We start from the raw sequence: 16,251 nt of genomic DNA, 5'->3' as shown, positions 1-16,251 counted from the left end.
TATAAGGGATTTAATAAAGACTTTTTTTTCTCGGAAACTAATCTGACCTCTGCAGTTTTTGTGGAAGACTAAAATGGACCTTCACTCTTTATTAAATATATAAATGTTGAATAATACGGTAAGGTTTATACTTTTCCAATTTTCACTCCGAAGTGTCTTGTAGAGAATTTTTTTCTCCATCCCCATTTCTGCAAAGAAAAAAATCTCGGACTTCAAAGCCCTGGAAAGAGAATCACCATGAAAATTTTTATTAACAAATACAAATTAAGATCCCTAATTTTATAGGAAATCAACTTTTTTCTCAAAGCTTCACAATTTTACTTTATTTTTATTTATATCAACGGAGTTTTTGCAGAGGTGATAAAATGAAGAAGAAAATTAAAAAAAAAAAAGTTAGTTATTAATAGTTGAAATAAAAAGATCTAATAATTAAAATTAAAAAATATTTAGTGAGTTCTACAATTAACTGCCGATTTTGTTGGTCCACTTGAAACATGTAAAATTAAAAAATAACAAATTTGATTAACTAAAATAAATTTAAGGAATCAAATAATAATAATAATTATTATTAGAATTATTATTACAAGATCATAATAAATATAATAAATTAATTAGAAACTAAAATTCTAGTTAAAATTAAAATATATAAATAAATACAAGGAGAAAACAAAAAGTGGAACACAAGACTTAATCTAAGAAAGAAGAAGAGAAAAAACAAAAACAAAAAAATAACATAAGCAGTTGTCTATGTATCAGTGGGAGGAGTAACATCGATATCATAAGTAAGTCGCCTCCGGGGACGGATTCAGAAGTTTTAATAAGTGGTGTCAAGGTTAATTTTTTTATAAAAAATTAAAATTAAATAATATAAATATTTATAAAAAACATATAAATACTTATGTGTAAAATGATGATAATGTATATCTAAAAAGTTAAATATTACAAAATAAAATATTAATGTATCAGAAAAATTGAAGACAACTTAATATTCAAGAATTATAATTGTTCTCTACGTGTCTTCATATTTTGAAAGTGTTGTAAAAAAATTTCATTTTCAACACCATCAAATATATCACTTTTTATGTATGTTACCAAGCAATCATTCAAAAATTCATCCCCCATCCGATTGCCCAGTTGATTCTTCACAAAATTCATAGCTGAGAAACTTCTTTCAACTGTTATAGCCACAGGCAAAAGTAACGCCAACTTCAGAAGTAAATACACCATTGGATAAGCAATGTGTTTTTTAGTCTCCACCATCATTCTTGAAAGATCACTAATTCCATGTAAATTAGAAAATTGTTCACTAGAACAAACATCCATGATATAATTTTCAAGTTGATTGTCGAGTCCCATGAGCTCTATTGGAGAAAATTCAGATGGATAAAATTGAGCAAACTTAATCAATTTTTCCTTATCAAATGCATAAAATGAATCCCGTGGACTTAAACTTGCTACACAAATAAGCAATTCACTATTAACCTCTGTAAATCTATTATTCAACTCTTGAAGTTGTCCATCAATCACTTGATGAAATACCTCCACTTCATTAACTTGTTGAGACTCTAATGTTGATTTTCTTTTAAAATACTTTTCCATTTCTAACACATAAAAATACAACTCTAATTAGTTACTTGATTCAAATACAATCACAAGCATAAGCTTAAAATTAAAAACATCATAAAAATTAAGAAAAAAATATAAAATTACAACACAATAATATAATAATATACCCAAAGGAAAAAAAATGAAGGAAGAAGCTTACTTGAATGATTGTCTTTTAGCTTCACTTTGATAAAAGATAAAAAAAATTTAAAGTTGGAGATTTGTGAAGAAAAAAATAAAGTAGTGTGTAGAAGAAAGAAGAAGACAAAAAAGAAAATAGAATGAAAGATTAAGAAATATGATGCTACGGTAGATTTAGTTTTAAGAAAAAATATTCAACGTCCTCAATCATGCCTTTTTAATTTACAATTACTTTTGAAAATAAAAACAATATAGAAAATTAAGTGTAGGATTTATGTTTCCTAGAAGATAAAATTTAATATAAATGAGTGGTGTGGGAACATTAAAATATTTTAAGTGGGATCAATATATCAATAACTATTATTATTAGTTTTAATGGAAAAAAAATCAAGTGGGGGCACTTGACCCCAATTGGCATTACTTACATCCGTCCCTGGTCGTCTTTGTATTCGCCGGAGCAATAACCTCTGTATTCGCTAGAGGAGTCATCTAGGTATCAGCCTGAGTCACCTTCATATCAATCAAAGCTTTCGTCTCAGTATGATGAGTCACCTCTGTCTAGGTCACCATTTGCCTGTCATCCTAACCCTCCACCTCCTCGGCTACTGTCTAGACATCGTCAGGAACCACGTCATCAAGCTCATCATTAAGATCCCTGGCTAATCCATCAGCCATATCTCCTCTATGTCAGATACAACAGAGTGTGTGAGCCTCCTCATCCATCTGCCTCCTATGAGAATCGGTTATAACTACTTTACCCGCCTGGATATGCGCATCCTCGAGGTCATCTGTCCTCGCACGAATCCTCTATACAGTTCTATCAAGCTGCCTAGAAGCAATTGTTCAGTCCTTTCCCCTGGACCTCACTGCAAAAGAAACGGGGAAATATGAACTACTGAATAACTTGGCTTTCCCGTATTTTTAAAATATCTACTTAACCATCTAAACATTTTTCTTCTACTGTTTTTTTTTGTTTGAAAAATTTGGTATGTCTATATGCGCCTTTATCAGACTTTTAAACATAACTGGTAGAAATGCATGCATTTTAATCAAAATTTTCAAAATATGCGATAAAAATGCATGAGAAACATGAGTTAGAGAGGTAGGGGGCCAAGACAAAATCTCAAAAATATAGACCTCAAAATTTAGAAGAGGTCTCAAAAATTAATAATTTTTTGGGTTAATGGGATCCTCATAAATAGCCCAACATTCAATTTTAGTCCCTATAAAAATTTCTTTCAAAAAATGGTCCTCCTAAAGTTTTTCGTCTACAATTTTGGTCTCTACCGTCTATTTGGTCTCTAACGTCATTTAAAGTCAGTATCATGCTTGACTCCAAAAACATGCTTTAGATTGCGGGGTTTTCAAACCTTCCTAAATTCCTTCGAATTCAAAAATAAAACACTGGATTCATGGAGCAGAGGTCCCTAACAGTGGCATTGTTCTGTCTTCTCCTCAACATTTCATCAAAGCCTCTTATTTTGCCAGATAAAATTTTTTGCAACACCAAAAACAAAAGACGAATTTATGAGCAGAACCAAGTGGTCTAAATAGGGCAACGAATTTGTTTCTCTCTCCCCCGCATAAAAACACCAAAGTGCTCTTTTTTTAATGCTTTTATTCATTAAAATTTTTCTCTTGCCCTCATTGAATAGATGGGTGAATTCACGGGCTTGTCACAGTTGTGGCAGCAAAACAAAAGAAGTTGTTGCAACATAATTCTTAACGGGTAACTATGAGAATGTTCAGAAGTTGTTTGATGAATGTTATCACATGGTAAGCTTAATGATGAATAAAGTTCTTGAACAAAATATGAACTCTCATAATCGGACAAGTCTCTGTCAGTAACTCTCAGAAGAGTTCAGAAACATTTTCTTTGGCACACATAGCATTTAGCTTAAGATATTTGATTATTAGCAAATGAAACAATAAGAGCTCTTATGACAAAGTAGCTAGGAGGAGCTTGATCCTTGGCACTGTTCTTTTAACTTAAATGAAATTTCAACAAAAGGTAGAGTTAGCTAATGCATATATCAGTGAGCAAAAGTTTCAAGTTTTTAACCTGCTTTCTGGTGGCAGTTATGATGCTAATAAGGAGAGTAAACACAAAAGTTAAAGCTCTGCATATTTAGTTCTTAACCTGCATATTTAGTTTTACATCAATCTGGTGGTCGTCATCTTTCTCATGCAAAGCTCTGCATACCAACAACAGTTTTTGCATCTAATCAGTGTTAATGCATATGTGGTTCATAAAATACCAACATTAATTTAGAGTCTGCACACAATTGGGTTAATTTTGTGTGAAATATTATATTGAGAAATGTATGACCAGGAGAATTGAGGGGCAGAGTTAGTTGCAGCACCCATGTTTGAGGCTTGAGAATTGACAAATCTATTACCGGGTGGCACTATAAACTGATGTTTAGGGCCTGAAAATTGTCTACTGCAGTAAGGGGCTGCGTTATAAACTAATGGTTGTATCCTAGATGAAAACCAACAGAAAAAGCTAATGGTTATATGGTTTACTGTCTTGATGAAAATCAACAGAAAAAGCTAATGGTTACATTACATTTAAGCTAAATACTATAACCATGTAATCATGTATGTTGGTTGATAAAAAATTTTAATTGTTCATAAGTTAAAGATCATGTTTAACTTGAAATTCAAGTTGAAATTCATAAGTTAAATACATGATTTCTATTATATTCGTATCAACTTGAAGTTCAAGTTCATATGATAAATTTTTTAATTGTTCATAAGTTAAAGATTGTGTTTAACTTTTCAAGGTATCACTCATTATATTGACTCTTGATTTGCCAAAATGGTACTAAAGTAAATGTGGGGAACTGTTGCTGAAATTTCTTCTAGTATGCAATAAGATTTAAGAGCTAAGTTAACCAAATTAAGAAAAAGTTTCTTTTTGAACTGGATATGAGCATGCCAAATATGTTAACATTGTGTTTCTTAGCATTGGTTTTATGTCCTAATTTCTAATTTAAAACAGAAACACTGTCAGCATGGGTGATTGTGATGACATGTTAGCCTCTGAAACAACAAGGAAAGCGAAATACAATTACTGTGGCTCCTTGATCAAGCATGATAAAGGAACAAGTGCCATGAGAGCTCATTATGCAAAATGCAAGGATTAGGATGATCTAAGAAACAATGTTAACAAGAGGAATCATGTATTGACATTCATTTGACAAGAAAGTCGTGATTATAAAAATTCTCTTTCATGCAATCAATACAAAATTAAAAATCACTTAAAGGAAATTACAAACTTTCTAAGGTATCTTTATCAAGATGGAAAAAACATTAAAAAAATCTATTGACTCGATACAATTAAGCTCGTGACATTAAAATCCACTAGATACAAACATTAAAAGAGATGTCAAAAGATCAATTCATTTAGTACAACTCATAAAATAATTCATCCACGATAGTTAATTCTCCATTTCATTCTTGCAATCCAAATATATGTGGAGTCATTGGCACCTTAGTATTGCATTCATAGTCAGTCTTGATATTTGCCCCACTTTAAAAACACAATGAAACATACTTGGGTGCAGTGGCAACATAACAATGACATGAGTATATCATAAACATGAACAAATAAAAAAATAAAATACAAAGTATTATTACTTATTTAGATTTTTCATAAACCCTATGCAACGCTCCGAGAACAAATCATCATTTATATGTGTTCTAAAAGAGTAGAATTTCTATATTTGGTAAGAGCACATGGACCGATATTGAAAGAAAACTCAGATGCTACAATCGTGATAGGAATACTAACTACATCATGTTCCATTGTGGGGAGTATGGGAAACATTTTCTCATTTTATTTTCAATAAAGTACATTAAAATCTTCAGACTATTCTTCACCGAGCTCCATTAATTCATTGTCTAAACTAAGTATATATCTAATACACTCTTTTTAGAAACAGACATACTCTCAATGGAGCACCATGTTTTAAAAGCTTGAAAGAGCCATATAAATCAATAATATAAAAACAAGAGGATCTGGGGTGAAATCGGTGTTGTCAATGGCGGATGGCAGTCCATGGCGGTGCGGCGCCGTTATTGCAGATTATGGCGAAAAAACCCATAATTGCGGCCGATATTTACCATTGCGGACAGCCCAAAAACCGCCATGTATATCCGCCATAGCGGGGCAATTTGATAACACTGGGTGAAATAAATTTAATAACTATGTCAATATAAACAACACTTATAATCTTTGTTTTTTAGTGTTACTCTCCTTTTTAGATAACTTAGTCAATGAGTTAAAGTCATAAAATCATTGAGAAAGACATGCATTTTGATTTGTATAACAACTCACATATTATTCATAAAGCTCTTTAAATTTATTCATCATATTCTCATGTTTATCTATAGAGGTTGAGGCATCAAGTGTAAAGTAGCAAAACATCAAATGTTTATCCTTTAAGTGTGGGTTAAGAATAACTCCAAATGGTATCACAATACTATAATTTTTACAATATTTGTCAAATTTCAATTTCATTCTATCAAACATTTCCTTTATCACCTATCAATAGTTTTTTATTTTTGTACTAAAATGCACACTAGACTTTCCACACTTTCATGAAATCCTGATTTGCAGTTGGACAAAATGAACTTGAAATCAAATTTGTAATATCATAAAACATTTCTAAAAATTCACAAATCTTTTCCTCTCTTTCTCATTTCTCACTAGATGGACCATGTTTATAGCTCTTATCTTCCACCTTATTCTATATTGCAAGTCAATTTTAAGTATCAGTTATGTTTTATTCCATCTAGTAGATACATCAAATCTTAAACCACCATTAATACTTATTCCTACTCATTGATACAATTTTTAAACTCAAGTTTTCATCATATCATTTAACATGCTTAACACTTTATAATTTTATAGAGGGATTCACTAGCAACTTTTAATCTCTCTTGGACAATTAAGCTGAGTACGTGTGCTAGTACTTGTGCTAGCAACTTTTAAACTCTCTTTGATATGCTTGACACTCTCTCTAATTTCTGGAGGGCTTCACTAGCACAAGTACTCAGCTTAATTGTCCAAGAGAGTTTAAAAGTTGCTAGTGAATCCCTCTATAAAACTATAAAGTGTTAAGCATGTTAAATGATCTATGTTAAATGATCTGATGAAAGAATACTTGAGTTTAAAGATTATATCAATGATGCAGGAATAAGTATTAATGGTGGTTTAAGATTTAATGTATCTACTAGATGGAATAAAACATAACTGATACTTAAATTGACTTACAATATAGAATAAGGTGGCATATAAGAGCAATAAACATTGTTCATTTAATTAAGAATGAGAAAGGGATGAAATGATTTGTGAGTTTTTAGAACCATTTTATGATATTAAAAATTTAATTTCAATCTCATCTTATCTAACTGCAAATTTGTATTTCATGCAAGTAGTGTGAAAAGTTTAGTGCACTTTAGGAAAAAAATCAAAACTTATTCATAATGATAAAGTAAATGTCGGATAAAATGAATGTGAGATTTGACAAATAATGGAAAACTTATAGTGTTGTGCTAGCATTTGGAGCTATTCTTGACTCACGCTTGAAAGATAAAATTTTGAAGTTTTATTACTCTACACTTAATGCTTCAACCTTTAAAGGTAAAATTGAGAATGTAATGGATAAATTCATAGGACTTTATGAAAAATATGTGAGTTATTCTACTAATCAAAGTGTATTTCTTTCTCAATCATCTTATGAGTTCAGCACATAGACTAAATTATCAAGAGATGAGAATAAAGCTTAAAAAACCAAAGATTATAAGTGTAAGTTTTTTAATATTAACATAGTCATTAAATATCTTCACCTCAGATTTTCTTGTTTTTATATTATTATTGATCTATGAGTATTAATCTTGTTTTTATATTATTGATCTACGTGTATTTTGCAGATTTTCAAAACATGGAGCTCGATTGAGAGTATCTTTGTTCTTGAAAATAGTAAATTAGATATATATTTTAACTATGAATTAATAGAGCTCAATGAAGAACACTCTGAAGATTTTGATGTACTTCTTTATTGAAATTTTAATGAGAAATTTTTTTTTTTTTTGATACTATCCATAATGACATGTAATGTGTTTAGTATTCATATCACAATTGTGTCATGAGTTTTCTTTCTGTATCGGTGGATGCCTTCTTACCAAATACAAAAGTTCCACTCTTCCAAAACACATCCAAATGTTGATATGTACTCAGAATTGGTTGCATGGATTTTTTGAAAATCTAAATGGTAATAATATTTTGTATTTTTTTTATTTGATTGTTATGTTGCATCTACACCTAAGTATGATTGATTATGTTTAGAAGATAAGGAAGATATCATCACTAAGGATGAATACTAACAAGACAATGATTTGCAAGATTGAAATGGAGAATTAACTATCATGGATAAATCGTTTTATGAGTTGTTGTACTCAATAAATTGATCTTTTGAGTGGACTTTAGTGTTAGGGACTCAATTGTATTGGTTCGATTAATCTTTTCATGCTTTTTACATTTTGATAAAGATTCCTTATGGAGTATGTAACTTCCTTGAAGTCATTTTAACCTTGTATTGATTACATGGAAGGGAAACTTTATAATCATGACTTTCTAATCAAATGAATGTCAATATTGTTGAGTTTGATTATGAGTTAGGAAGCTTGATGAATGATAGTATCTTTGAGTTTGATTATGAGGTATGGAGCTTGATGAAAGATGTATCAGTATATTCTAGTGAAGGTCGTAAGAGGCAACGTGAAGGTTTTCAGTCGCCCCTTTATCATATTAATTATCTATTTATTAGATATGTCACCTTTCTATTAGATATCTCGCCTTCCTAAGGATAACTTCAATGCAAAAATACACAACAACCTTAAAGCCTTTGACAGCTCATAATCATTAGGGATTGTTACACATTTGTACTTTTAACAAGTACAAAAAAAATTAAGTTTGATGATGAAGCTTGATGAATGATAATATTGCTAAGTTTAATGTGTATAAGAGATTTATAAAATTTAATATGTATAAGTATAAAGTCTACTAAGATGATTTTGAGAGAAAAAGTTGTTTTTTTTTTTATTAAAAAAAGTTTGAAAAAATAAGTTTTTTTGAAATTAATTTTTTTATTTTTATTTTTTAAAGAAAAATTATTAATTTTTTATTTGAAGGCTCTCCCTTCTAAATTTTGGGACCTTCTACGTTTATGGCCTATATTTGAGGTTCATTATGACAGGTTTGTTTATAAAATTCCTATTAAGTCTCAGAAATAATTTTATATGAGGCAAGTTTGATGCTTTGACATATATGCTCAAGCTTGAAGGAGTATTAATAGTCGTATAAATTAGAATAGAATATTCCGTAAGAATGTTGTAGGATATTTCTCATGTAATTAACACGATTAGTTGTATAACTCACTATATAATACAATTTTCATAATGCTATTGAAACACATTTTTATCCAAATGTTTCTCATTCTCTCGTATCTCAACAATATCCTCCAAGCCAAAGAAAGCTACCGTCCCTCTAAACTGGAAAAGTATTAGATATGTTGCATGGGTCATTAAAAAAGGTATCCTCTTAGGGTCTGTTTGCAAATTCGTTTTTGAAGGGTTTTGCAAGGCTCCATATTTTGATATATATTTAAAATTTATAAAAAATATAAAATAAAACAATATGATTAATTAGCATATTAGTTTTTTTTTTTTTACTTTTTTAAAATATCAAATTATAGACATTGCCTTCCAAAACACTCCCCTCCAAAAATCAACTAGCAAACAAACCCTTAAAATTAGAAATGGCAACAACATCAAGATATGGATCCCCTAAGCAGCCTATGGACATGAACATGGGCATTTCTACTGTTAACGAGCTGATTCAGAACAAATTCCATTGTTGGAATTCTGATATTATCCAATCTATTTTCTTTCCATTTGAAGATAACAATCCGAGGCTGCGCTTTCAAATGTGATCTCTGAAAGCATCTTTGGAAATTTAACGCCCCTCAAACAGAAAATTCTTCTCTAGAAAGAAAATAAGAAGACACTTTCAGTTAAGATTAACTTCAGAGGAAGAGGCTTCCCTGCCCCCTCTTTTGTTTCATATGTAAGGGTAAACTGGACTCCATCAACCACACATTCTAGAATTACATTTTAATCATACAAATTTGGTATTGTCTCTTTTACGGTTTAAGGTCTCTCAAATTGCAGACAAAAATTTATTAGATTTGTTATCTAAGATGATTTCTAACAGGTCAAGGAAAGAAGCAAAATTCTAGCTACAATTGCATATGAGATTTGGCTTGCCAGAAATAAATGCACCTTTGAAAACACTATCATACCTGTTGAGAAGACTACAAAGCAAGCTATCCAAGTTCTTTGGGAATTCTACCATAGTTGTTGCTTTTCTTATTATTCAAATTTCCTTTCTAGCAGCGCTCGTAGAACCGATCTTCTCCTTCGTGCTGGAAGCCCCTTTCTCTGTCATTTTCAAGGCACAACACAGGTGAAACGATCTCAAATGAATGCTTCCAGAGGATTTGGTTTCATTATGAGAGATGATAAAGGATCTGTCATAGCCATTGCAACAAAAAACTCGAAGGGCAACATAGATGCTAGGGTTGCAGAAGCCACGGGCATTCGGGATGGAATCCTTTTTGCTCTGGATTGTGGTATTCGAAACTTGATTGTAGAAATGATAACCAAACTGTGATTACAGCAAACCTAAATCAGAATAGGGCCATTTTGGTTAAATATTCTCATTCTGAAATTTCTATATTATGGTCCCAGTGTGGTAATGCTTCAATAAAAGACAGAATATTGGCAGCCACTATAGATGAGAATGCTTTAATATGCTTTGAAAATGCAAATAGAGGCGATGATGAAGTCTTTTAAGAAAGAACACTGAACAACTGTATCACAGATGAGAGAAGGATTTCCCTTCCAGTTGCCCCTGACAAGGGAGGCGTTGAAATCTCCACATCCTTGAATGTAAGCTACAGCCAGATGAAGGCATGATTTCACTTTGGAAGTCTAATCAACCTTTGCCCCTGCAAAATTCTAAGCAGTTCTTGTTTGGAACTATCAGCAATATGTAATCTTTATCCACTGCACTCTCCCTGAATATCCTTCTGCATTTGATGCATGCTTTATGCAGTATTTCAAGTGATGAGAACTGGAAACAAGAAAGAAATCTGGTGTTATTTAAAATAAAATAAAAAAGGTATGAATAATTGAATATAGGATGGATTTTTTAGTTGATAACTGATATTAGAATGAATTAGTGTGTGATCAGTATTTGATATCACACAAATGTACAGATTCAAAAAATCAAACTATAAATTACAATAATAAATATTTCATCATTCTTTACCTAACTACAAGTTGTTCGCTGCAGTGGCATGTGATTATTCACCAATTGAATTGCCAAATTTGCATTGAAAAGAATAGGTAAGTGTTTGGCAAAAACGGTAGTGCAGTCAAAACAGAGGGGAGCAAATAAGCGATAAAAGCGGAGAAGAGACATATATTTACTAAGAAAATGGCTGAGACCACATTGAAAAAAGATGAAAACTAAACAAATTATTGTATCTTCAAATTGAAAGCTGTCAAAGATGCAATAAGCATTATAACTCAAGAAAGTATCATATATGTTGTTATATAGCCAGAAAGAGATAGTGAGATTGTACAGTAATAATGTGTTAATTAATTGTTAGGTGGAGTTAGCTGTTAAAGATATAAATGCTCTCTGATATACCATATTAAAGAGAGAGAGAGATGGAGTTAGCTATTAAAGATATAAATGCTCTCTGATAGACCATATTGAAGAGAGAGATGATGACTCGAGTTTATTTATTAATATCAATTGCCTTTTATAATAATTAGTATAATGAGATGATAAGGAATTGAAAAACAGAACACGAAAAATATAACCAATTAGCTTTTATAGTTGGTATAGTAGGCTGCTAAGGAATTGGATAACAGAAAAGGAAACACAACAAACTAAAAAACTGTGACAACAGAAGTAACTAAAAGACTAACTGATCAAAACATTTAATATTAACCATGAAGCTATGATGGACATTTTGTTTATACAATCCTACCAAATCATGTTCCTTGACTAGCTTCCATTGGGCTCTTTAATTTGTTCATGTCAATGAGTTAAGTGTTGGAGAGTAAACTATACAGTACATAAATTGTGACTGTAAAAACAGGAATGGTCGCTTAAGCCTAACATGGCCAAATGAAGTCCGGAAATGGATCAAAGGATGCAAAACCACCACCAAATTAAACTTACGTTTCTGATTCCATCATTTCAATATGTTGTAAAAAATGCTTATAAAGAAGCACCAAAAAAGTTACAAATATTATACACCAATACAGCATGACCAACGTTAATTTACAAAATAACATTTAAATAGAAGCATAAAGTCACCTAGTATAACTAAAATACTCAAGAGCATTCATTTTAGGGTCTATGACCAAATATCTCAACAGATATAATTATGGCATTAACCCCAGACCAAGACTAGGGTTAGGTAAAGCTCCTCCAAAAGTGGATAATCCAAAGTTAGGATCCCTGACATCATAGGTAAATTTTCCTAGAATCACACAGTAAACTTCTCCTGTCCTGAATAATGTTGGGTAGAGTAATTCAAATATTTAAGTGGCTTCAAAGTTCAAAGAACCTGCTATATTACATTGTTTTTCTGTATTTTTAAAGGAAACATTTGGGTTAGCAATTAGATTGAGCACTTATTTTATATCAGAGCTTATTGTGTGGATATTTATGTATAAACTGTTTTTAGAATCAAGGAAAGAATGAAGAGTAACTTCACACAAACTCTGTAAAAGTTATTTCTATAAACTAGTTTGGGGAGCTTTTCTAAAATAAGTTAATAAGCTGAAAATAGCTTACGAGCATGTGGTAATCTATTTTGATAAACTTTTCCAACCATTTACAAAAATGTTTTAAGCCATAAGAAATGTCCGAGTAAGATTTCCAAACACCCTCTCAAATTCAAGATATTATTCAATTAAGAAATTGGACAAACATTTTATACCATGCATGGAACAAGTAATAATTAAGATAGGCACTAAATTACTCAATCACCTGATCAGTTTGAGAATGTTGTACGACCATCAGTTTTCGGGTAGCTTGGGCATAGTGCCACTGCCGCCTATGCTCCTATTTGAGCCTCCTGTAAATAATGCCATGCACCTCCTTGTTAGCAATGACAAGAGATGTATAAACTGAACTTTTCAAATTCACTGTTCACTTACGAGACTATCGCTAGAAAAGTGATCGTGATGATATATCTTAATTCATTAGTAGTACATACTACCATATATCTCCACAAGTACAGTCACCATTAACAAATCTGTGGTATCTGTTGACATCCCTCACAATAATTTCCCTTTCTAAAACTCTAGTCATATACTTAAAAGCCTCGTGGCAATCTCTACAAATCCTCAAATTCTTCACAATCCTTAATGCTTTACCAGGTGGTATAGATCCACACAATACTCCAAACGCAACCGCCAACTTCTCACTGTGATACCAAAGAGCTTCTTTGTTCTTTTCTTCCCCGACATTATGCAACAACTCATCCCAAACTGGAACGTATCCTAACTTCTCAATATCCCCCATCAGCTCTTCCAACTTCTGATAAATCTCCACTGATCTCTCATGCTTCCAGTCCCCTGCCATAAAAACATGAACTTTCCCTTGCACCTCAATCCAACTCCTCCCTCCTTTCTTCTTCACCCTCCTATCTTTCATCATTTTCCTCAACTCTGCAACATCATCCCACCTTCCAGCAGCCGATAGCACATTAGCAACAATAACAAAAGCAGAATCATCATGAGGCTCTAGCTCCAATACCCTCCTAGCCATAACCCGAGCTTTATCAACAGCACCATGGTATGCACAAGCAGATAGCAAAGCTCGCCAAACTGCAGCATCTGGCTCAAAAGGCATCGTTGATACTATCCTCTCTGCACGCTCCAATTGTCCAACACGGGCCACTCCCCCCACCAAACATGTATAATGCTCAAGAGTTGGTTCTAAACCATAATCCACTTTCATCCTATTCAACCACCCATCGATCTGCATAAACATCCCAGCATTATACAGTGATGTTAAAATCGCCAAAAAACTATACTCGTCCGGCACAAATCCATATCCTTTCATAGAATCAAACAATTCAAGAGTAGATTGACAATCCCCTTGTAGTGCATAACCAGCCAACATTGCATTCCAACCCACAACATTCATACAATACATATTATCCTCAAAAACCCGTCTTGCATCATTCACAAGACCCGTTTTACCATACCCATCAACAAGAGAAGTGCCAACCACAACATTTGAATTAAGACCAGCAACAACAGCATGTGCATGAATAATCCTACACTGCTCCAATGCAGCAAGCTGAGCAGAAGCACGTAGAGCCCCGGAAACGCTATGTACAGTAGAATCAAAACCCTGACATCTCATATCAGCAAAGAGAAAAAGAGCATCCGAAAACCGAAAATTCTGAGCGAGAGCAACAATGATAGCAGAATAAGATACATTATCTCTGTGGGGAGTTTCGTCGAACACTTTGAGTGCGTGACTGGGAAGTCGGCACTTGGAGTAAAAAGTGAGGAGAGATGAAGCGGGGAAAGGGTGGTGAGAGAGTGCTAGTTTAAGGGAGAGGGAATGTAGGGAAAGACCAAAGGAGATGGAAGAAAGAGAGGCGCAGGTGGCGAAAAGAGAGGCGATGGTTCGGTGGTTGGGGAGGGTGGAATGGCGAAGCATGGAGAGGAAGTGGTGGAGGGAATGGAGAGAGTTGGAATGTGCGGTGATGAGTGCGGTCCATGTGACGACGTTGGGAGAGGGGATTCGGGTGAAGAGGGAGAGAGCGTAGGAAGAGAGGTTGGATTTGAAGTATTGTGTTATGAGGTTGTTGAATAGTGAAATGTCTGTTGCGGTGGATTTTAGGAGGCGTGCGTGAGTTGCACGGGGATCGGGATTGTTGTTGTGGAGATTGAAGCTCGAATGGGTTGCTTCTTGGTTATCACAGTAAGTCATTGATGATCTCTGATGTCAGGTCACAACGAGTTAAGCAAGATGGTGAATTAATGAATTATGAAACTCTCACTTCCCAAGCGGTGCTATACATGTACTGAGCTCTCGTGTTTCCTCCGTCCGTGAGGGTTTTCTCCCGGTATCTTTTTCCTTGGAGTCAACCTTGCATTGCGCACAATTTTTCTACTGATTGGCAAACATTACTACGTGTACATGAGCGTGTTTCTCTTCAACAGGATGACAACAGCCGGATCCGTGACTGTTATTACCTCCTCCAAATTCAAACTCAAATTCTCGAACAATTTCCGTTCTCCGACCTAAACTCAAACAGGAATGAAGGATTAAAACTCAAATTCGACTCAAACGAGTTTGGATTGGGTTCGGGTATTTCCACTCCACCACCATCTATATAGTGAGATCAATTTTATTAATAGAAATACTTATTTTTTTCAAAATTAAATTACATTATAAATAATAAAAAATAAAATAATTTCAAAAAAATTCATACATACATTTAAAATATTTATTTTAAATATTTTAAATAATAAATACAAATCAAAATATTAAAACTTTGAACACGTATTTAATATTTTAAATTATAAAAAATATATAATAATATACACAACTTAATAAACGGGGCAGACTCATGGACGGGTTCGGAGTGGGTACTAGTGTCCTTATTACCCATCTGTCTCTATATTTTGTAATCGGAGAAAACTCAAACCCGAATCTTAATCCAGTCAAAACAGGTTTTCCCTATCAACTTCGAGACACGTTCGAATAGTTAACAGCGGGTAGGGTTTTGTTATCATGCCTACTCTTTAACATGGAATAGATTCGCTTTAGATCCATTTTTGATGAAAGTGGAGCGGAATCAAATTAGTTGATTAAATTTAGAGCTCGTTTGGCCCAACTTTTTATCTATTTTTCTTCTTCTTATAAGGAGATGGAGGGCCAAACACATTTTTCATAAAGCTCTTACGAAAAAAAGTAGCTTTTTTTTAAAGACAAAAAATTGAATAAAAGGAGCTTGTAAAAAAAGCGTTGAAACCAACTTTTTCGAAGCTTAAAACATGTGGTCGCGGTTCGAATCCCAACGAAAGCACTTTTTTTTTTTAAAAAAATGGCGCTAATGTAGTAGACGGAAATTTTTCAATTTTTTCTACAGTTCATAACATCTAGAGTTATGTTTTATTTATTCTTTTTTTCTTCTTGTGTTTACATCATCATTTTTGTAGATACTAGTATTGTCCAACTTTTATTCGTTTTATATACTATATCTTGTTTTATTGTATAATGATTTTTAATAATAATATTATGAACTTCTTCTACTTATTAAATAATACGCATTATATATATATATATATATATATATATATATATATATATATATATATATATATATA

The 16,251-nt window shown here is 32.6% G+C and overlaps 1 protein-coding gene across 6 annotated transcripts; it reads right to left on the bottom strand.

Moving 5' to 3' along the window:
• Positions 1-722: 722 nt before the first annotated feature.
• Positions 723-15,175, bottom strand: LOC131602968 (pentatricopeptide repeat-containing protein At4g33170-like). 6 transcript variants are annotated; one of them, XM_058875200.1, is made up of 5 exons: positions 13,057-15,175; positions 12,887-12,974; positions 10,116-10,948; positions 2,172-3,941; positions 723-1,601 (listed from the first exon to the last, which is right to left on the bottom strand). In XM_058875200.1, the coding sequence occupies exon 1, from the start codon at positions 14,846-14,848 to the stop codon at positions 13,115-13,117; it is 1,734 nt and encodes a 577-aa protein (XP_058731183.1). In that variant the 5' UTR covers positions 14,849-15,175; the 3' UTR covers positions 723-1,601; positions 2,172-3,941; positions 10,116-10,948; positions 12,887-12,974; positions 13,057-13,114. The 6 variants fall into 6 exon arrangements, with proteins under 6 accessions (XP_058731183.1, XP_058731184.1, XP_058731182.1 ...); XM_058875201.1 differs by lacking the exon at positions 723-1,601 and adding an exon at positions 11,147-11,164 and having other exon boundaries at positions 2,018-3,941; XM_058875199.1 differs by lacking the exon at positions 723-1,601 and having other exon boundaries at positions 2,018-2,612; positions 3,809-3,941.
• Between the last annotated feature and the right edge of the window lie 1,076 nt (positions 15,176-16,251).

This window comes from Vicia villosa, linkage group LG5 (genome assembly GCF_029867415.1).
Source record: "Vicia villosa cultivar HV-30 ecotype Madison, WI linkage group LG5, Vvil1.0, whole genome shotgun sequence".
Taxonomy (NCBI): Eukaryota; Viridiplantae; Streptophyta; class Magnoliopsida; order Fabales; family Fabaceae; genus Vicia; species Vicia villosa.
Note: the sequence above shows the minus strand (reverse complement) of the source record. Positions and strands in the feature narration are given on the sequence as shown.